Below are 15,151 nucleotides of genomic sequence, written 5' to 3' on the forward strand. Positions count from 1 at the left end.
CTGCAAACACCTCTTAAGTGAGTGTATTTAAATATTTGAGCCTGTACGTACGATTCTGACCTTTGATGGATTAGAAAAAAATCTAAACTAAAATCCAACTTTTAAGCCAAATTCTTGTTTTTAAATATTTAAAGGTGTATCCACCGAACACTTCAAAGAAAGTCAGCCAAGAATTACCATGATATTCGTGTCCATGATGACTGAACACAACGTCTGACCACGTTGTGTACAGTTCAGAGAAATAAAGAAAAGAAAAAAACGAGATGCTGAACTTTGCTGATGTGAATTTCAGAATTTCAAACTTTTAGCTGAGAAGTATTATTCTAAAGGTGCAGGACATCAAGGAGATGTACTTTCAAATTGTCTCTCTTATTTTTGGAGTATCACGAAATATAATCCGCTTTGGCTGTTGACACTGAAATGAGTGTGGGTGGTTCCTTGGCTCTGACATATGAATATGGATTTGACTTTCATTTTTGTTCACGCTTACCTTCTTGACTCACAACGAGCACATCAAACTGCATTAGTCTGCGTCTCTTGTGCAGTGGTGTATGCGTGACTCTGGAAATTACTAAGAGTATGTACTCAGACAGCTATAGTATTAAAGTTTAGATGCAAACTTTCAACAGAAACCAACCTGAGTGTCGTATATTTGCAGAGCAGCTTCGTGTTGCCTCTGTGGAGGAGGTGAGGAAGACAAATTTGAATAACTTGAGCACTGAGAAATAGGCAACGTGGATAAATTGAGTTGCCTAAATGCAAACACAAATTAATCTTACAATATAATCAACCCCAGGCTTCAAATTACCTATGGGAGACAATATCATAAATACATTCTCCACAAACACTGTGACTGCCAGCTTTCCGCTTGGCTGAAAAACCCATTATCATCTTTACCTTCTCGATGAAAAATAGAGCCCAGTGCCAATAGTTATGACTGGCCAGCATGTCAGTTACCTGGAATTAAACATTACAGAGTTCAAATACTTTTCCCGGGGCTATTTGGATATGTAATATAATTCAGTCGTCTATGGAACAGATTACTTGTATGTGATTAATCAAAAACAGAAAAGAACAAAGTCATCGTACCTCCCAGTCTTTCTCTCTACTTTCCATGAACTTCAAGCCTTTGTCCAACTCTGCCTTCATCTCACAAACATGGGCTACAGAGTGGACTGACCAAGCATCGTCGGGAGTTAGAGCGAGCCCCTTCACAAGAGAGTTTGCCGTTTTGAAGCAAGAAGAAGCGATGAACGTGTTGATAAGTAACTAGATCTAAAATGACCAATCCAAAATAACTGCATTCTAAACACTCAACATCAATCTTTTCAGCGACCCTCATATCATACTTTGTATGCATTGTATGCATGAGTTTTGAAGGGTCTGCTGTTTATTCCTGTAGGTCTTTGACAGCAAATTACTTGCAGAGTTGAACTAACGAAATCAGAAAAGGGACCGAGAGTCCAAAACCCCCCTGCTACAATAATGGCAACAGCTTGAATAACAGCAGAGAAGAAAATCTCACCTCCATGGCTACTTGCTCAGCCTGGTCATAGAAACGAGTTTCCAGGAGACCAAAGGAATACAGTCCATTCAGGTAGCTGAGAGCAGGTATGTGCACACGTACGTACACACAAAAACAAAGTAAACAAATAAATAAAAAAAGATCTAATATGGCTCATTTCAGACAGTGAATTTACAAACGAGCTGCACCAATGCACAGCATACTGGAAATATTTATATTATTTCAAACTGTGAATGATGCAAAGCTACTCTGGCAGAGTGAAAGAACATCCTAACAGTTTGAAAGCATACATGCACACTTTAAACAAAAATACTAAGCACTGCACAACTACTTACTGTAAACAAGCCTCATTAGCTTACATGCTGTATGTTTTGCAGGTATGCATCCATACTGTCCCAATGCATGGCATCAATGTTTAGATTCACAAACAAAAAAAATCTCTGGTGACATTAAGCCGTCTTTCGTACCTGGACAAAGGCATGTGTGGTTTCCAGTGGGGAAGCACCCTGGCCACTGAGTCCCTCATTTGCATTTGGGCTCCCATGTAGAAATAAGCATCATGTGCAAACTTGAGGGCCAACATATCAGTTGGGTGGTCTAGCAGAATATCTTCCCATGCCTCACAGGCTTTCGGAAAATTTCTGCAAGACAAATGTGTCGGTTTAAAAAAGAAAAAAAGAGCGAGTTCAGGGAACGATGATCGGTACCTGGAGAATCACAAATGTCAATATGCTTTGTGAGCAGATTAGAGGGACTTGGAAAGTATCGCAAAGACAATGCTGAGAGCCAAAATGGCTCCTCGATATTACAGTATAGCTGACTATACCCCGGGGAAATAAGACAATGAATATAAAATTCAAATATTACTTGCTGGACTGTGACTGAAATTTTACAGAAGAGCTTGGCAGACAATCTGTAGTAAGAGAGTGTATCACGTAAGGCCAGGCAAATAACTTAGGGAATGAATATCACCTGATAAAAAATAAATTAAAAAAAACACACTTGTACTTCTGTGTTATATATAAAAAAAAAACACAAGTTCAACCTATTTCTTCTGGCTCAATGAAACTCATTTCGACTCAGACTTCAACTACAGACCCCAGTGACAGATAAGATTAAATATGTAAGAGTCTCTCTTAGCATACAACTCTGAGAATGATTAAGTTACTTCATTTTAAAGTCATTACATCAGGATTTTGTACAGATTTATAACAGAAATATTTTTGATAGCGTTAAATAATTAACCCTTAAAATAATTTTGATAAAACCAGTTTTGTGCACATAAAAAAAAAACTGTTGCAGTGTGCAGGGCTCTTGGATAAGGGACGCTAAAACTAACCACATTCTATGCTTTTAAAAAATAAGTGTTTATGTGCTGTCAATTATTGAGGTTTTTGTTTGATTGATTTTACATTTGTTATGCATTTCAATCATAAACATGCTTTTCAATCAGTTTCCTGTGAATTCACAACCACTTTGAACATTTAGAGAATTGGGTTTGCCGACTGATACAGGTTTCATATCGTCATCATGGGTTTATTGAGGCCTTCTGAGCAGGAAAACATTCAAAGATAAATTTGGCTCAAACACAACCCAATGAAGCACGGGCTGCTTTGTGACTGCGTCTCCTGCTGTGGCGGTCTGGCTCTGGACCTTACCCGTGTGAGAAGAGCTCCATGGCTTTGACATGGAGTCTCTCTCTGGAAGTGATGTCCTGGCTGTTGGCAAGTTCCACCGTCCTCCTCACAGCACTTGACAGACGCTCATCCAGCCTGGTGGAGCTTGTTGTTGCCACTAGCTCCAGGCCTGTACTTATCACATGCCCCATAACTACAGGAAAAACAAATAACAGCTGTCTTTTCTTTCTGGAGGTTTCCGCAGCTGCAGTTCTCATGGGGAACGAATCACATGCACTTGTAAAGTTTTGCCTTTGGACTTAAGTAAAATATTACAGGAGCTTCTTGGTTCCATTTCTGTTTATTTGCAGAATGAGATGAAGAATAAGAGTTGTTTAACTCCACTGTATGCCCCTGATACGAATAAGTGCAAGCAGCCAGCATTTTAAAGGGTGTCTATTGTCAGCAACGGTAAACTTGGAAGACCTCAAATTGTTTTTCTTATGTAACCAGACATTAGGATCAATCAATTCAATCAACGTGTGTGTTTACAGCAGCTAAACTAAAAAGCAGCTTGCAAGTTCTGAGGAGAATCAATAAGTGTTGAACTTGCACAAAGGAGGGTAGAGTCATTTGCATGAACAACAACTAAATGCTTGATCAGAGCTCGAACTGACAGCTGACAACTGAGGCCTCCCAGCTACACATAACACTGAAATAATCTGAAGTGACTGACCTCTAACATGTTTATTTAAAGAGTAGTAGCCACATTTAATTGTTTTTCCTTGCAGCGTATAAACTAATCAGACATCTCAGGGTTTCTTTAGTCTTATTTTGTTGTTTTCCTTATTTCCATATTTATCAGAAGCATAGTTAACCCCACATATAGTTACCAAAATTTGGGTCAGCTGCCTGGACAGCAGAAATGCATCCTTCAATTCCTCCCAAGCTGTCATCGTTCCTCCACTTCACGTACTGGGGGGTTAAAACACAATTTAGATCTTAAACTGCCTGAAACACCCACGGTGTGCAAACTGCGTGTGCATGTGGAACAGGTGTTTTCGGGTGTTAAGTAGGCTACCTGCGTGAGTATGGCGTCATACATTTTACAAGCCTCATTACTGCTGGTGGACAATGTAAGCCCCTCCGCCCTCCATGCCTGCAAGAAACGGGAGCATAATGGTGCAGACGTTAATGCTGGGTTTCAGTGTGTAAGCCGTTTGCATGACAAACATGCTGTTGTCTCGTCGGCTTGAGCAACCTGAGGTTAAAGATTCATCGAGTAAAGGCAGCCAATTTCATTTCAGTGTTACCCAGAGCCTAAATAAATCTACTTGTTATTGTAAAAGTTCCGGACACTTATCAACACTGGACATGCAACTTATCGAGGTTTGCCTGCTTTATGCCCCTGCATGAATATTTTTCTGTAAACTAACAGTTTTTCCCCACTTTAAACATACATATCTCAATAATACAAACTATGTTTCTCAATCCTTACTGCCACTTAGTTATTGCAACAAATAAAGAGAAAGTGTCGCTTTCTGTTCTTCATCCTTCTTTAAAGTTTCTTTCTCTCTCCGAGTCACTGACCTGGCAGTCCCTGAAGCTTGAGGAAATCATTTCTAAATCTTCAGCTTCTCCACCTACACGGAAAAAAAACCTGCTGGTGGGTCAACTTCTCGGTCAATAAAAAAGAAAAAAAGAAAAACGGGCCGGAAGTTTGTCCCTCCGTTGACACTCTTTCAAAATAAGTGCACGAGTAGCGTTTAGAAAGTCTACGTCAGAATGTTTTCCGAAAGCATGCGCTTTATTTTGTTAACTGACCTGCTATTTACCAGTCCACAAGATTATTTAATGTTAAAAACATTTTCCCCACATTCCGTTTGCTTTACTTAAAGAACCTGCTGTCGTTATCGGTTACGGAGGAGAAACTATCCTCGGTGGCTACAAGAATTATCAGACAGGGAGTCTTAATAATGTTGTAGGATTTATCTTGGCTTTTGCTTGAGAAATTTAATTTTTCACAGATGACAGGACCATTCAACAGGCAGGGGGCATCAAACGTATTAAATGTACAATTCTGGGTTTTTGATGTCTGACACCAAGGCACTAAAAATCTATTTTCCCCACCTCTGCTGAGAAGATTACATTTCAGCCCCCACCCTCTTTATTCTCCCTCATGCAAGTCCCCCAATTTCATGGAAGCGCAGCAATAAAATATCAGGTAATTTTAAGATGCCTGGGTTCCATCACAGTGCCTGCTACAGCTTCTTTGGCAAGTTAAAAGGCAGGTAGAAGTTCAGATTGAAGTTAAATGCGTTTCAAAATATACAGGAAAAGCACAGATAATACCATATGAACAGTATTCTACTACTTCTTTAAATCTATGCAGTCCCACCACATTATATAGCCTGCCTATTTGCATTTAGGAATTAATTCCTTTCTGCTACTGTACTTTGTGTTCTCGGTAGAAAGCCTCCGCTAATCCTTTATTAAGCCTGGGCTTGTAATGAAAGCAGAGAAAAAGTCACAGTAACATCTCAGGCTGGCTAAGGTGGAATGAAAGGTTTAAAAAGAATAATCTCTTGCTCATAACTATAAGACATTCAATTAAAAAGTTTGATTTTAGAGGACAAACACGTAAAAGAACTGCATCGTTTATTGCCGTCTTCAGCATACATCCAACACCCCTATGAATTTTAGCTACATGAAGCATTTACATTACAAGTCGTTTGTCGACAGAGTAGTTTTAAAAATTAGGATTCACTTTCTTTACATATGATACAATTTGCACAGGTTAATAAATATCAATACAATCATGTCAACCTTGGAACACACAATCTAAAACAACAGCCCATAAAATTGTGTAATATTCACAGCTCCAAACAAGTCATAAATATAGCCTCTGACATTTCTACACTGTAAAACAGTGCCCACCTGGATTTGTACAGTTGGCAAAGAGGCCTACTAGTCCGCCGAGGATGTCCAACGGATAAACCAAACCAATATTCTCATTCAATGCAGCTTGTGCAGTTCTTTAGGGTCCCATTTATGTGTAGTTTGGGGACCTGCTGTAGAAAAGTGTTGTTTTAAAAAAAGAGCTCCAGTGGAACACACAGATGTGATTATTGGATACCTCAAAAAAATCTAAACAAGAAAAAAAACTTACGTTTATAGAATGGAAATGAAAAGGCATCTTTTTCAAAGCTAAAGTATTAACACTGCAGTATATAGTTGTGTAGTGTTCTCTCTTCCCCACAGTAAGTCCTCCCATACTAACAACAGTAACATCAGGTCGTTAGTAACATCCCATTGTTAATACAGTCTATCCCGAGGATTGTTTCTACTGTTTAACAAAGCAGGAACCAAAATGTGAACAAATACTTGTAAACGTTAACGGTCAGTGTGATACACAGCCAATGAGAGCTCACAGAGAGGCCCATCATCATCATCAACTCATGTGAAATGCTTAAATATTTGCATCCAAGTCTTCTATGTGCCTGAAGCCATAATTCCTGACATGCAGCGGCATGTATGCGAGATACAAAAGAGATATGCGAGATAATGAGATTCTGGGCACTCTCCTGTGAATACAAATAAAATTAAAACAAAACCATTTTTTTAAACTGTTAAAAGCAAAACATGATAATAAATACATAAACATGAACATATTTAATGGATTCATAGTGGTGACAGACTCTGCAGGGGGAAAGGAAAGAAAACAACAACAACCCTGGAGCGTTTTATGATGCATTTGTGGTTTCTGAAGGATGCTGATGTGAGTTTGTCACTAGGGAGAAAAAAGGCAGCTTCAGCAGAGTCCGTTCTACAGTCGGACTGAAAAGAGCGAGCTAGGAGACCTTGCTCTGACATTTAAAACACACCTCTGCAGCACTAAGACCGAGGACCCTCATCTACTGAAAATGGGACTCGATTATACCCCCTCCCATTTTTGTTTTTACAATTCCTGTACATCAGCAGGACCAATCCTCATTCTTCCCTTTAAATAGTGGAGAACAAAGTCTTTAAACGCTCTCCTAACCCCCCGCCACAATTTTCAAGGTTGAGATGTTAAAGTTGTGAATATACACACCACGTCTCCACCCACAGACTGAGACAGCAAGCATAACTGCAAAGTGATTAACATGTACTGCCTTTGGGCAGGGGATATGTAAACGCTGCAGACTGCTCCAACATCACAGGCAGCCGTAGTGTACATATTATGTTGTTGGGGTTCTTCACACATTCGCTGCTCTAGGTGTGACAGTTTTAGGCCAAATGCCTGTGTCAAAGTTCAGCAGATATATCCACATCAAAGACGCCCACGTGAGACTGAGAGCACCTACGAGCAGTCGAAAACTTGAAATGATTCCCCTCACATCAAGCCCAGTTGAGGTTAAAGCCTTTAGAGAGCATAACAGCCTCCAGGTCCTTGTCTTCCTCCTTCTCTCGAAGTCTCTGCTCCTCCAGGAGAGCAACCAGGGCATCTCGTTGCTCCACCACTTCCAACATCTCATTCAGGATCTGCTTCTCCTCAGCCAGTTCCTTCTCAGATTTCAGGTGGTCTGAAAGAAGCCCGTGCAAATTTGAAAACAAAAAGACGTTATGCAGATATGAACGCTGGGAGCTCATTTGTATAGCCCGTCAGCTAATTTGCATTCGAGCGTTCACCTTCCATGGCCATCCGTTCCCTGAGTTCCTGCTGCAGTCGGCTCTGTCTGTCCTCCAGCTCCAACTCTCTGGCACTTGGGGACAGAAAGTAAGAAGGGAGACTGGCTAAGTTAGTGTCACTAATGAGCTATAGCTTTCGACATCTACATTATTCATCAGACTATTCATTTATCTATGTAGCATTTCATTAAAGAATATACTATCTGGCTGAAAAAAAGATGGGCTATTAATCTAAAAGCTTTTGGTAAGCAATGATGAGATGATACTGGATAATTTAAGGGCCAAAATTAAAGCAGGAAAGTTGGTTTTCCTACATTTTTCTAAATGTATTGAAAAAGCGGTCACATATCAGCAGATGAAAAATAAGTGACTTCATAGCAGGGGAATCAACATCACACTCATAATATTACTATTTATAAAATAAGGAGGTAATAAATCTCTGCTTCTGTCAAGAGAAACATAACTTATAAACCTTAAGAAAGACATTATATTACATATTTAGGCATTTATGATATTACACTTATAAAGTAATCTGACGCTGGAATGCATTTTGATCACCCGGCAACCTTCGGGAAGACTGGCTGCAACTTTTGGTTTATTTAACCCAACTTAAGGGTAAAAATAAACATTTATGACAACATATGTGCAACTGGACTCATTCAATTTATAGATGCATCTTGTTAACCTATGAAAATGAGATGCTAACTTAGCACACCACCCTCTCATCCATGCACAGTCACTTCTGAAAAGAAGGATCCCTTTAAAACTGTAGTTCCCGAACCAGCTGGTGAGAATACAGTGACGTGGTCTGTTATTTACAAACCTATAATTCTTACTCAGGCTTGATTTGTTTATTATTCTGGTCACTGCTCTGAAGTTTCTCCAGAGTCCAAGGAATTCAAGAATTCAAGAATCATCGCGATTGATGATGTCTGGTCATGGCCCGGTTGTATTATCCACTTACTATAAATCACTTTATAAGACGTACCCTTAAAATTAACCACTGAATTCACCTCATCTCAGCCAACTACTGACATTTTCTAAAGATCAGTTTTCCATCTGTACAGTACACATTAGTGAAATTTGCCATCATACATGTACCTACATAAAAAGAAGAAGCTGACATATGAACCAGTGACAACCAAGTTTTGCATCTTGGACATTAAAAGTATCCAATCAGCTAACACATTTGGGGTTTTTCCAGTGCACCTTTAAAGGAATGTACTTACAATATCATGAGTTCGGACTCGTAGCGGACTAGGGCATTTTTCTCCTGCACCAGCTTGAACCACTCTTGCATTAGTTTAGGATCGTCTTTCTTACCCATACCTGGATGGAAGGAGGAAGCACAGAGCAGCAGTGAGACTCCAGGTGGCTGCGGCACGACACTCATGTCACAGAGACGAGGACTGACACAGGCAATGCAATGACAGCCAAGCCAGGATGTCCTTACAGAGGGATGGTGAGGTGGAAGAATGGATTCGACATCGACGTGATTGGCCGTGCCATACCTAACGATGGCACTCAGAAGGTGAGGAGGAGCTACAGGACTCAAATTTGACATGTGTGCACATAGAAACACACACAATCCACATACAAACACATACAGACAATACCTGTTGTTGTGAAGCTGAGAGTTTGTGTTACCCAGTTTGGTCCTTTCGACAGACGTAGCTACTTTCTGAGCAACTCCTATATGTTTTTTTGCAAGTGTGAGTAATAATAAAAAATTCACAAGTCTACCAATCAATAGCTAAGATATTAGAGAGAAATAAATCCAAGGACCTATGGAAATATTTCATCTTCCCCTGTCCACATATTGACCGAGCAGCTGAAATGAAATCCTTTCAGATCCTATTCATGCTCGGTGGTTTTATGGGTACAAAATAGGTGTGAATTATTCTGCAGTCTTTACATATTCAATAACGTACTGAAGTGTTATAGGAGGACTTATCACTGAGACCAGTAGAGAAGTTCCCTCTATTCATCCTGCCACAGAGACGAGCATATTTAGTGCTGCTGGCATCATGCATTGCAGTCAGAGCGCAGAGCAGCTGCACACTTCTCCTGCAGTCCCACTTGACTATGCAGAGAAGACCAGTGTATGGGGCATGCTTAGGGAAGGTCTGCTGCTGGGGCGATGCACCCTTTCATTTATCTGACTGCAGCAGGTGGAGCCAAGCGGTCTTGATGAAACACCAGAAGGCGAACCTTGATGCAGCGTGACATACTTAGCTGGGGAAGAGGAGGCTCTTGCACAACGAAAAGAAAAAACATTGTACACACATAAATAGCATGGCTGTGGTCTCGGGCACTGGCTGCTGCTAATTGACAGACAAGGGACAGAGAGAGAGGCAGAGCTGGAGGAGAGCTGCTCACACTTAGAGCAATGCAACATGAGAAGACAAAAACACGAAGCCTGATTTACCAGACCTATTCTACAATGGGAGCTTTTCTTCTTCCTTAACTACTTCTGTCTGTTCCACTGACACCACCCTTCAGCCAAGGCTCCCACCACAAAAGAAACAAGGACAAAAACAACATGCCTTTCTTTTTGGGGGGGATTTTTTTCTCTTCACATGGATTGAAAGCTTCACTGACCGAACCACGTGGCCCACTCATTTTTAAGACTTACATAAGGCTGGAATTTTACAACAAATCATCACAGCATGCAAGTTTCTTGCTGACAGGCCAGTCAGGTGTCAGGTGGTCATTGCTCAGTTTGAACATTTTATCAAAGGATAAGCCAGAAAATCCAACCAAAACATGCTGCTGATTAGAGTCACGCTGTGGCTGAGTAGTTAGTAAGTCACTGCAGTAGTACTTAGATGGTCTAAACTTTCTACATTATTGTATTAAAATAGGTTGAAAGGTGATTTCTTTATTTAAAAAAGAAAAATGCACCACAGTCTTCAATATTCTGTTTTTCTGATATGGCATTTTCTGAAAATGAGCATTACACAGGAAAGACATAATCCATTACAGCTAGCAAAGAAGTATGCTATTAGCTAAATCTTGATATTAAATTACTCCCACAGTAAAACACCTGTTCAGGACTCGAGGGACCCCCCTAGTAGGAGCAGAGATGTGTTCTGGTAAACTATCCACAATGATATACAGCGGCCCCTCATTTATCGCAGGAGTTACGTTCTAAAAATAACCCGTGACAGGTGAAATCCACGAAGTAGCCAACTTTATTTTTTTACAATTATTATAGATGTTTTAAGGCTGTAAAACCTTTCACTACACACTTTATACACTTTTCTGAGACAGGCGTGGACCTTTTCACACTTTTCAAAACGTTTCATCGACATCGTTGCGTTTGTTGGGGAGAAAACAAACATACCGTACGGCACTCCAGAGACACGCTGCTAGCGATCGAAGATTTATGTACATTTGATAAGCTGAACGCGTTCTGTACTGTACAGGAGACACGGCACGAGATTGATTGACAATGGTCTACAGCCAATCAGGACGCAGAAGACAATACGCTGGAAAAAAACAACAAAAAACAAACATGCAAAATTGAACCCAAAAAATCTGTAAAACAGCGAGGCTTCGAAAGGTGCACGGCGTTACAGCGAGGGACCACTGTATACTTCTAACAAAATTATTTTTCATCAGCTTCAGCGTGATGAGCTCCTTCATATTCTGGAGAAACCTACTGAGCCTAATGTCACACAGCTAGGAAAAGCTGGGAGGACAAAGGGGGGGGGACCAACGACGTAGCCCATTTCTGGAGATCCTTACGCTTGCAGGTAACCTGCCACAACTGGCGGCAGATGCAGCGAGGTTATGTTACCTTCAGGGGAACAGCAGGGGCAGAAGGAGAGCGGTCTTCGGCGAGGCATCCCCACAAAGGGCTCAACTTCCACAAGACAGAGGGGAAAGAGCGTGAGGGAGTGACGCAGGTGGGCACATTAGGAGGGGGAGGTAAGAAACAGTAAGAATGGAGGAAATAATGTGGGAGGAAAAAAAAACAGACATGACAGAGGCAAAGAGAAGAGGACAAAGAGGGTGCAGGAGGAAGGGGAAGGAGAGGTTTGAGGTGAGGAAGAAAATATCAAAGAGAAAAATCAACAGGGGACAGGAGCACTGCGATAGGGAGCAGACAAATCACCTAGAGAGAGGAGGTGGGAAGAGATCAGCTGTGTGGTGTGAGAAATGAAAAATATGGGATAAAATAAGAACAGAAAACAAGAGGGGGAAATCTAGAGCATAGGAAGAGAAAATAATCCTGTTTGATCTTGCAAGTGTAGTTCTTCACATGATCTTTCAATTAGGTAAAAGCACCCTATATCTGTGCGCTACACACCACGCACATAGCCAGTGGTTATAATATAGAAATGATTTATTCCCATTATAAAACCCATTACTGCTCATCAATCCATCCCACTCGCAGACGCAGATAATTGCTTCATCTTTAAAGTGCTGCTTCTTGTACACGCTACATGTTTAGACCACCCTGCGTAATTTGTTGCCGGTTTGGCGACTTCTGAAGTGTAGCTTCTTCTCAAGTGCAAATTAGGATTTTTTTCTTCTTCCTATTTGCATCCACTAAAAAGATTTTCTCAAAACGTAAGATTACAGATAGTGGAAGTTACTTAATAAACGCCTAAAATATAGACTAGAAAATGTGTGTAATGTAAGGCACATTTCACTTAAAATGGAGCAAATATGCAGGATCTTCTATAGTAAGGGCTCATACTCGTGTAAAAAAAAAAGATTTTTCAGGTTGGAAGGTGAGGGGGCGTGAGAATGAAATGCTCAATATGTGCTACAAGGGACTATCACAGAAAAGAAGGAAAAATTGCAACTTAAAAAGACCGAGGCCCTAATAAAATGTTTATGGCTTCCCCAAATCATCCAAGTGTGCTTATGGATTGTGTCGTTTGTTCAATGAATCCTCATCTATGCTCATAATTATTAAAGTTGATTATTACATTTCTAAGTAAAGTTAATAAAAATAGCAGAAAGAAGAAGGGGGAAATTACCTGGCTTTAATATTAGATTTTTCCTCTTTGTTTTTTCCTTGCAGGTCTCATCTGCTAGCACAAACCGTATAACCCACTATTCAGTGTAAGCGCCACAGTTCTTCATCACCCACCAAACACGATAAGCAGGACGGAGGACTACTGGAAAATTATCAGGAAGCTAAAAGCGTTTTTTTGTGACACATCCAGCCCAAAACATTCAACAAACCCAAAACAGTTTCAGGTTCATACATTTGAATTAGCTCAGAAAGAACAAATAAAACCAGCTGGATTGGAAGTGATGAAACACCATGCCTCCTGTTAGACTTCTGGGCAACCAATTAGAAGGGGAAACTCGGACGCTTGCAGAGTGACCTTTGTGCCAAAACAAAATGACTCTGCACAATCTTCTTTTTGATGAGTGCCGACAACCAGCGACACAAAAGCACAGAGAAGCCCTGCATAAAGAAATGCTCATTTTTCTCCCTCGTGCTGAGAAACTCCATTTGCGCTAAATAGCTAAAAATCAAACACGTGTTTCTCACAAACCGAATTCACAGCAGACGTGAGGTGAAAAAGATGCATTCCTCTCATACTCGAGTCTAAAGGAGAACAGTGGACACGACGAGACATTTCAGCCAGACACAGTCAACGCGTTAAACAGTTTTCCAGCCGCAGCTTATACACAGCGGCTAATGTTTTAAGATTACAGCACTACCCATTAGTGCACACACACATACACACACACACAAACACTTTGGGGAGTTATGCAACTGAGCAGGTATGAGAAAGATTGCTGGGACTACAGTGCAGAACTACAGCAGGACAGAGTTCTGAGGCGAAGCTAAGAGCCAGGCTAGGAGTTTAGTATTAGTCAAACCAGGGTGGGTCACAGGTTACACATGTGTGTGTGGTCGGCAGGTGTCCGAGGTTTGTCCATCTTCCATCACACTCTAGCTCCAATGTGCAAGATCGGAACATGACTAGATGAGATGAGTTGACTCAACAGTGTCACAAACGCGATATCTTTAGATGTAACGTGACAGTTGACAATAAAAACACAGAAATAAGACAGTTTTTTTTTTTTTTTAAATATCTTTCTTGAAATACAAGGCTGGGATTTCTTTTCTCTTATTGTTAAAATTAGGAAAGCCAAAGCTCTTTCAGTTCATCTACAAACTGCGTTGCTTCAAACATGTTTTCCTTCCAGCTAATGGTGTAAAAGAGGACAGCTGACAAAGATCGATTTAGAAATTTGTACTAGAAATGAAAATAGAGACCCTGTGCATGCAATATTACGAATGTACCAATTAAAAAGAGATGATTTACTGAAAAAAGGTCATTAGTTTAAAACAAATACAGACACTAATCTGTTTTACAGTTGTCCTGTATGTCTCCCATAAAAATAACACTGAATATATCGATGTAGGAATATGAGAAGACAGCAGGATCAGTGCATTGGTGGTTTTGGTCTTCTCATGAACAGAATATCCAACGTTCCCAGCCTTTAAGTAGAACTCTGTACTTTTCTCGGTTCCCCATCTCAGCTGGCCTGCTGCTACTCGCCAGGATTTTATTTGATGAACAGTATATTATTCTATCTGCTAAATTAAACGTTTTAATGAATACGCAACAGAAGACCAGAACTTTAACGTGCAGCAAAAGCATGAATGCACAGTGCTGCTCTAATATCACTCTTTGCAGTGCGTCGCCGTTTGCATCAGTGCTGCGCCAAACAGTCTACGTGCACCAGAGTGACAAATAAAAGTTACTTATTAATTCGTTCATTCATCATTCATAAGTTTATAGAGATCAAAGACAATCTTAAGAGAACAGCACGAGGCCAAGTGTCTGATCTCCGTTTGATGTAAAGAGTGTCTGAACTACAAACCCAGTAAAGGAGAAAGCGAGGGGAGGGAGGGAGGGTAAAGGAGCAGAGAGCATCGCAGTGGCTTAAAGCCAGCCAGCCAATCACGGCAGATATGAGGGGTACAAAGCTCAAGTAGTAACAGGGAGGAGGAAGGACAGATTGGGTTAGCCATTAGGTTAGTTTTAAAGCGACAGATGTGAAATACATACCGCCCAGATGCAAGTCCAGGATTTCACTGTAATTAGAATCTCCCCAATAGTCTACAACGACAGGGATATATTAGAGATAGGAGTTACTTCACACAGCCCCAAACTAGGCACACAAACACGCACACACTGAAATCTCCAACAAAAGCAAGTCATGCATGTTCTCTGAAACATACAGACACACACAGAGTCCATCAGTACTCACCACAATTCAAATGCAGTCATTTTGTGCAACAGAATATTTCCAATGATGATAATAAAAGACTGCTGCATAGATTTGGTGTGTTGCC

At 40.6% G+C, this 15,151-nt stretch overlaps 2 protein-coding genes across 20 annotated transcripts in view; both read right to left on the reverse strand.

Moving 5' to 3' along the window:
• The window catches only part of ttc38 (tetratricopeptide repeat domain 38), a 9,293-nt gene extending 4,455 nt beyond the window's left edge, over positions 1–4,838 (reverse strand). The window contains exons 1-9 of the mRNA XM_005734806.2: positions 4,732–4,838; positions 4,223–4,300; positions 4,035–4,116; positions 3,184–3,355; positions 1,993–2,166; positions 1,526–1,601; positions 1,090–1,209; positions 898–957; positions 638–676 (exon numbers count right to left, since the gene is read on the reverse strand). Of these exons, the coding sequence (XP_005734863.1) occupies positions 638–676; positions 898–957; positions 1,090–1,209; positions 1,526–1,601; positions 1,993–2,166; positions 3,184–3,355; positions 4,035–4,116; positions 4,223–4,300; positions 4,732–4,761 (831 nt within the window). The 5' untranslated portion in view covers positions 4,762–4,838. The remainder of the gene's footprint in view (positions 1–637; positions 677–897; positions 958–1,089; positions 1,210–1,525; positions 1,602–1,992; positions 2,167–3,183; positions 3,356–4,034; positions 4,117–4,222; positions 4,301–4,731) is intronic.
• A 944-nt stretch (positions 4,839–5,782) lies between these two features.
• mical3a (microtubule associated monooxygenase, calponin and LIM domain containing 3a) overlaps positions 5,783–15,151 on the reverse strand; it is a 75,717-nt gene continuing 66,348 nt past the window's right edge. For 17 of the 19 annotated variants that reach the window (XM_013911301.1, XM_013911302.1, XM_013911300.1 and 14 more), the window contains 4 exons: positions 11,615–11,680; positions 9,042–9,141; positions 7,813–7,886; positions 5,783–7,706 (listed from right to left, as the gene is read on the reverse strand). In XM_013911301.1, the coding sequence (XP_013766755.1) occupies positions 7,522–7,706; positions 7,813–7,886; positions 9,042–9,141; positions 11,615–11,680 (425 nt within the window). In that variant the 3' untranslated portion in view covers positions 5,783–7,521. Of the gene's footprint in view, positions 7,707–7,812; positions 7,887–9,041; positions 9,142–11,614; positions 11,681–14,864; positions 14,916–15,151 lie in introns of all 19 variants that reach the window. The other 2 variants (XM_013911308.1, XM_013911315.1) reach the window with 1 other exon arrangement.

This window comes from Pundamilia nyererei, unplaced genomic scaffold (assembly GCF_000239375.1).
Source record: "Pundamilia nyererei isolate P.nyererei 1_Seehausen unplaced genomic scaffold, PunNye1.0 scaffold00060, whole genome shotgun sequence".
Taxonomy (NCBI): domain Eukaryota; kingdom Metazoa; phylum Chordata; class Actinopteri; order Cichliformes; family Cichlidae; genus Pundamilia; species Pundamilia nyererei.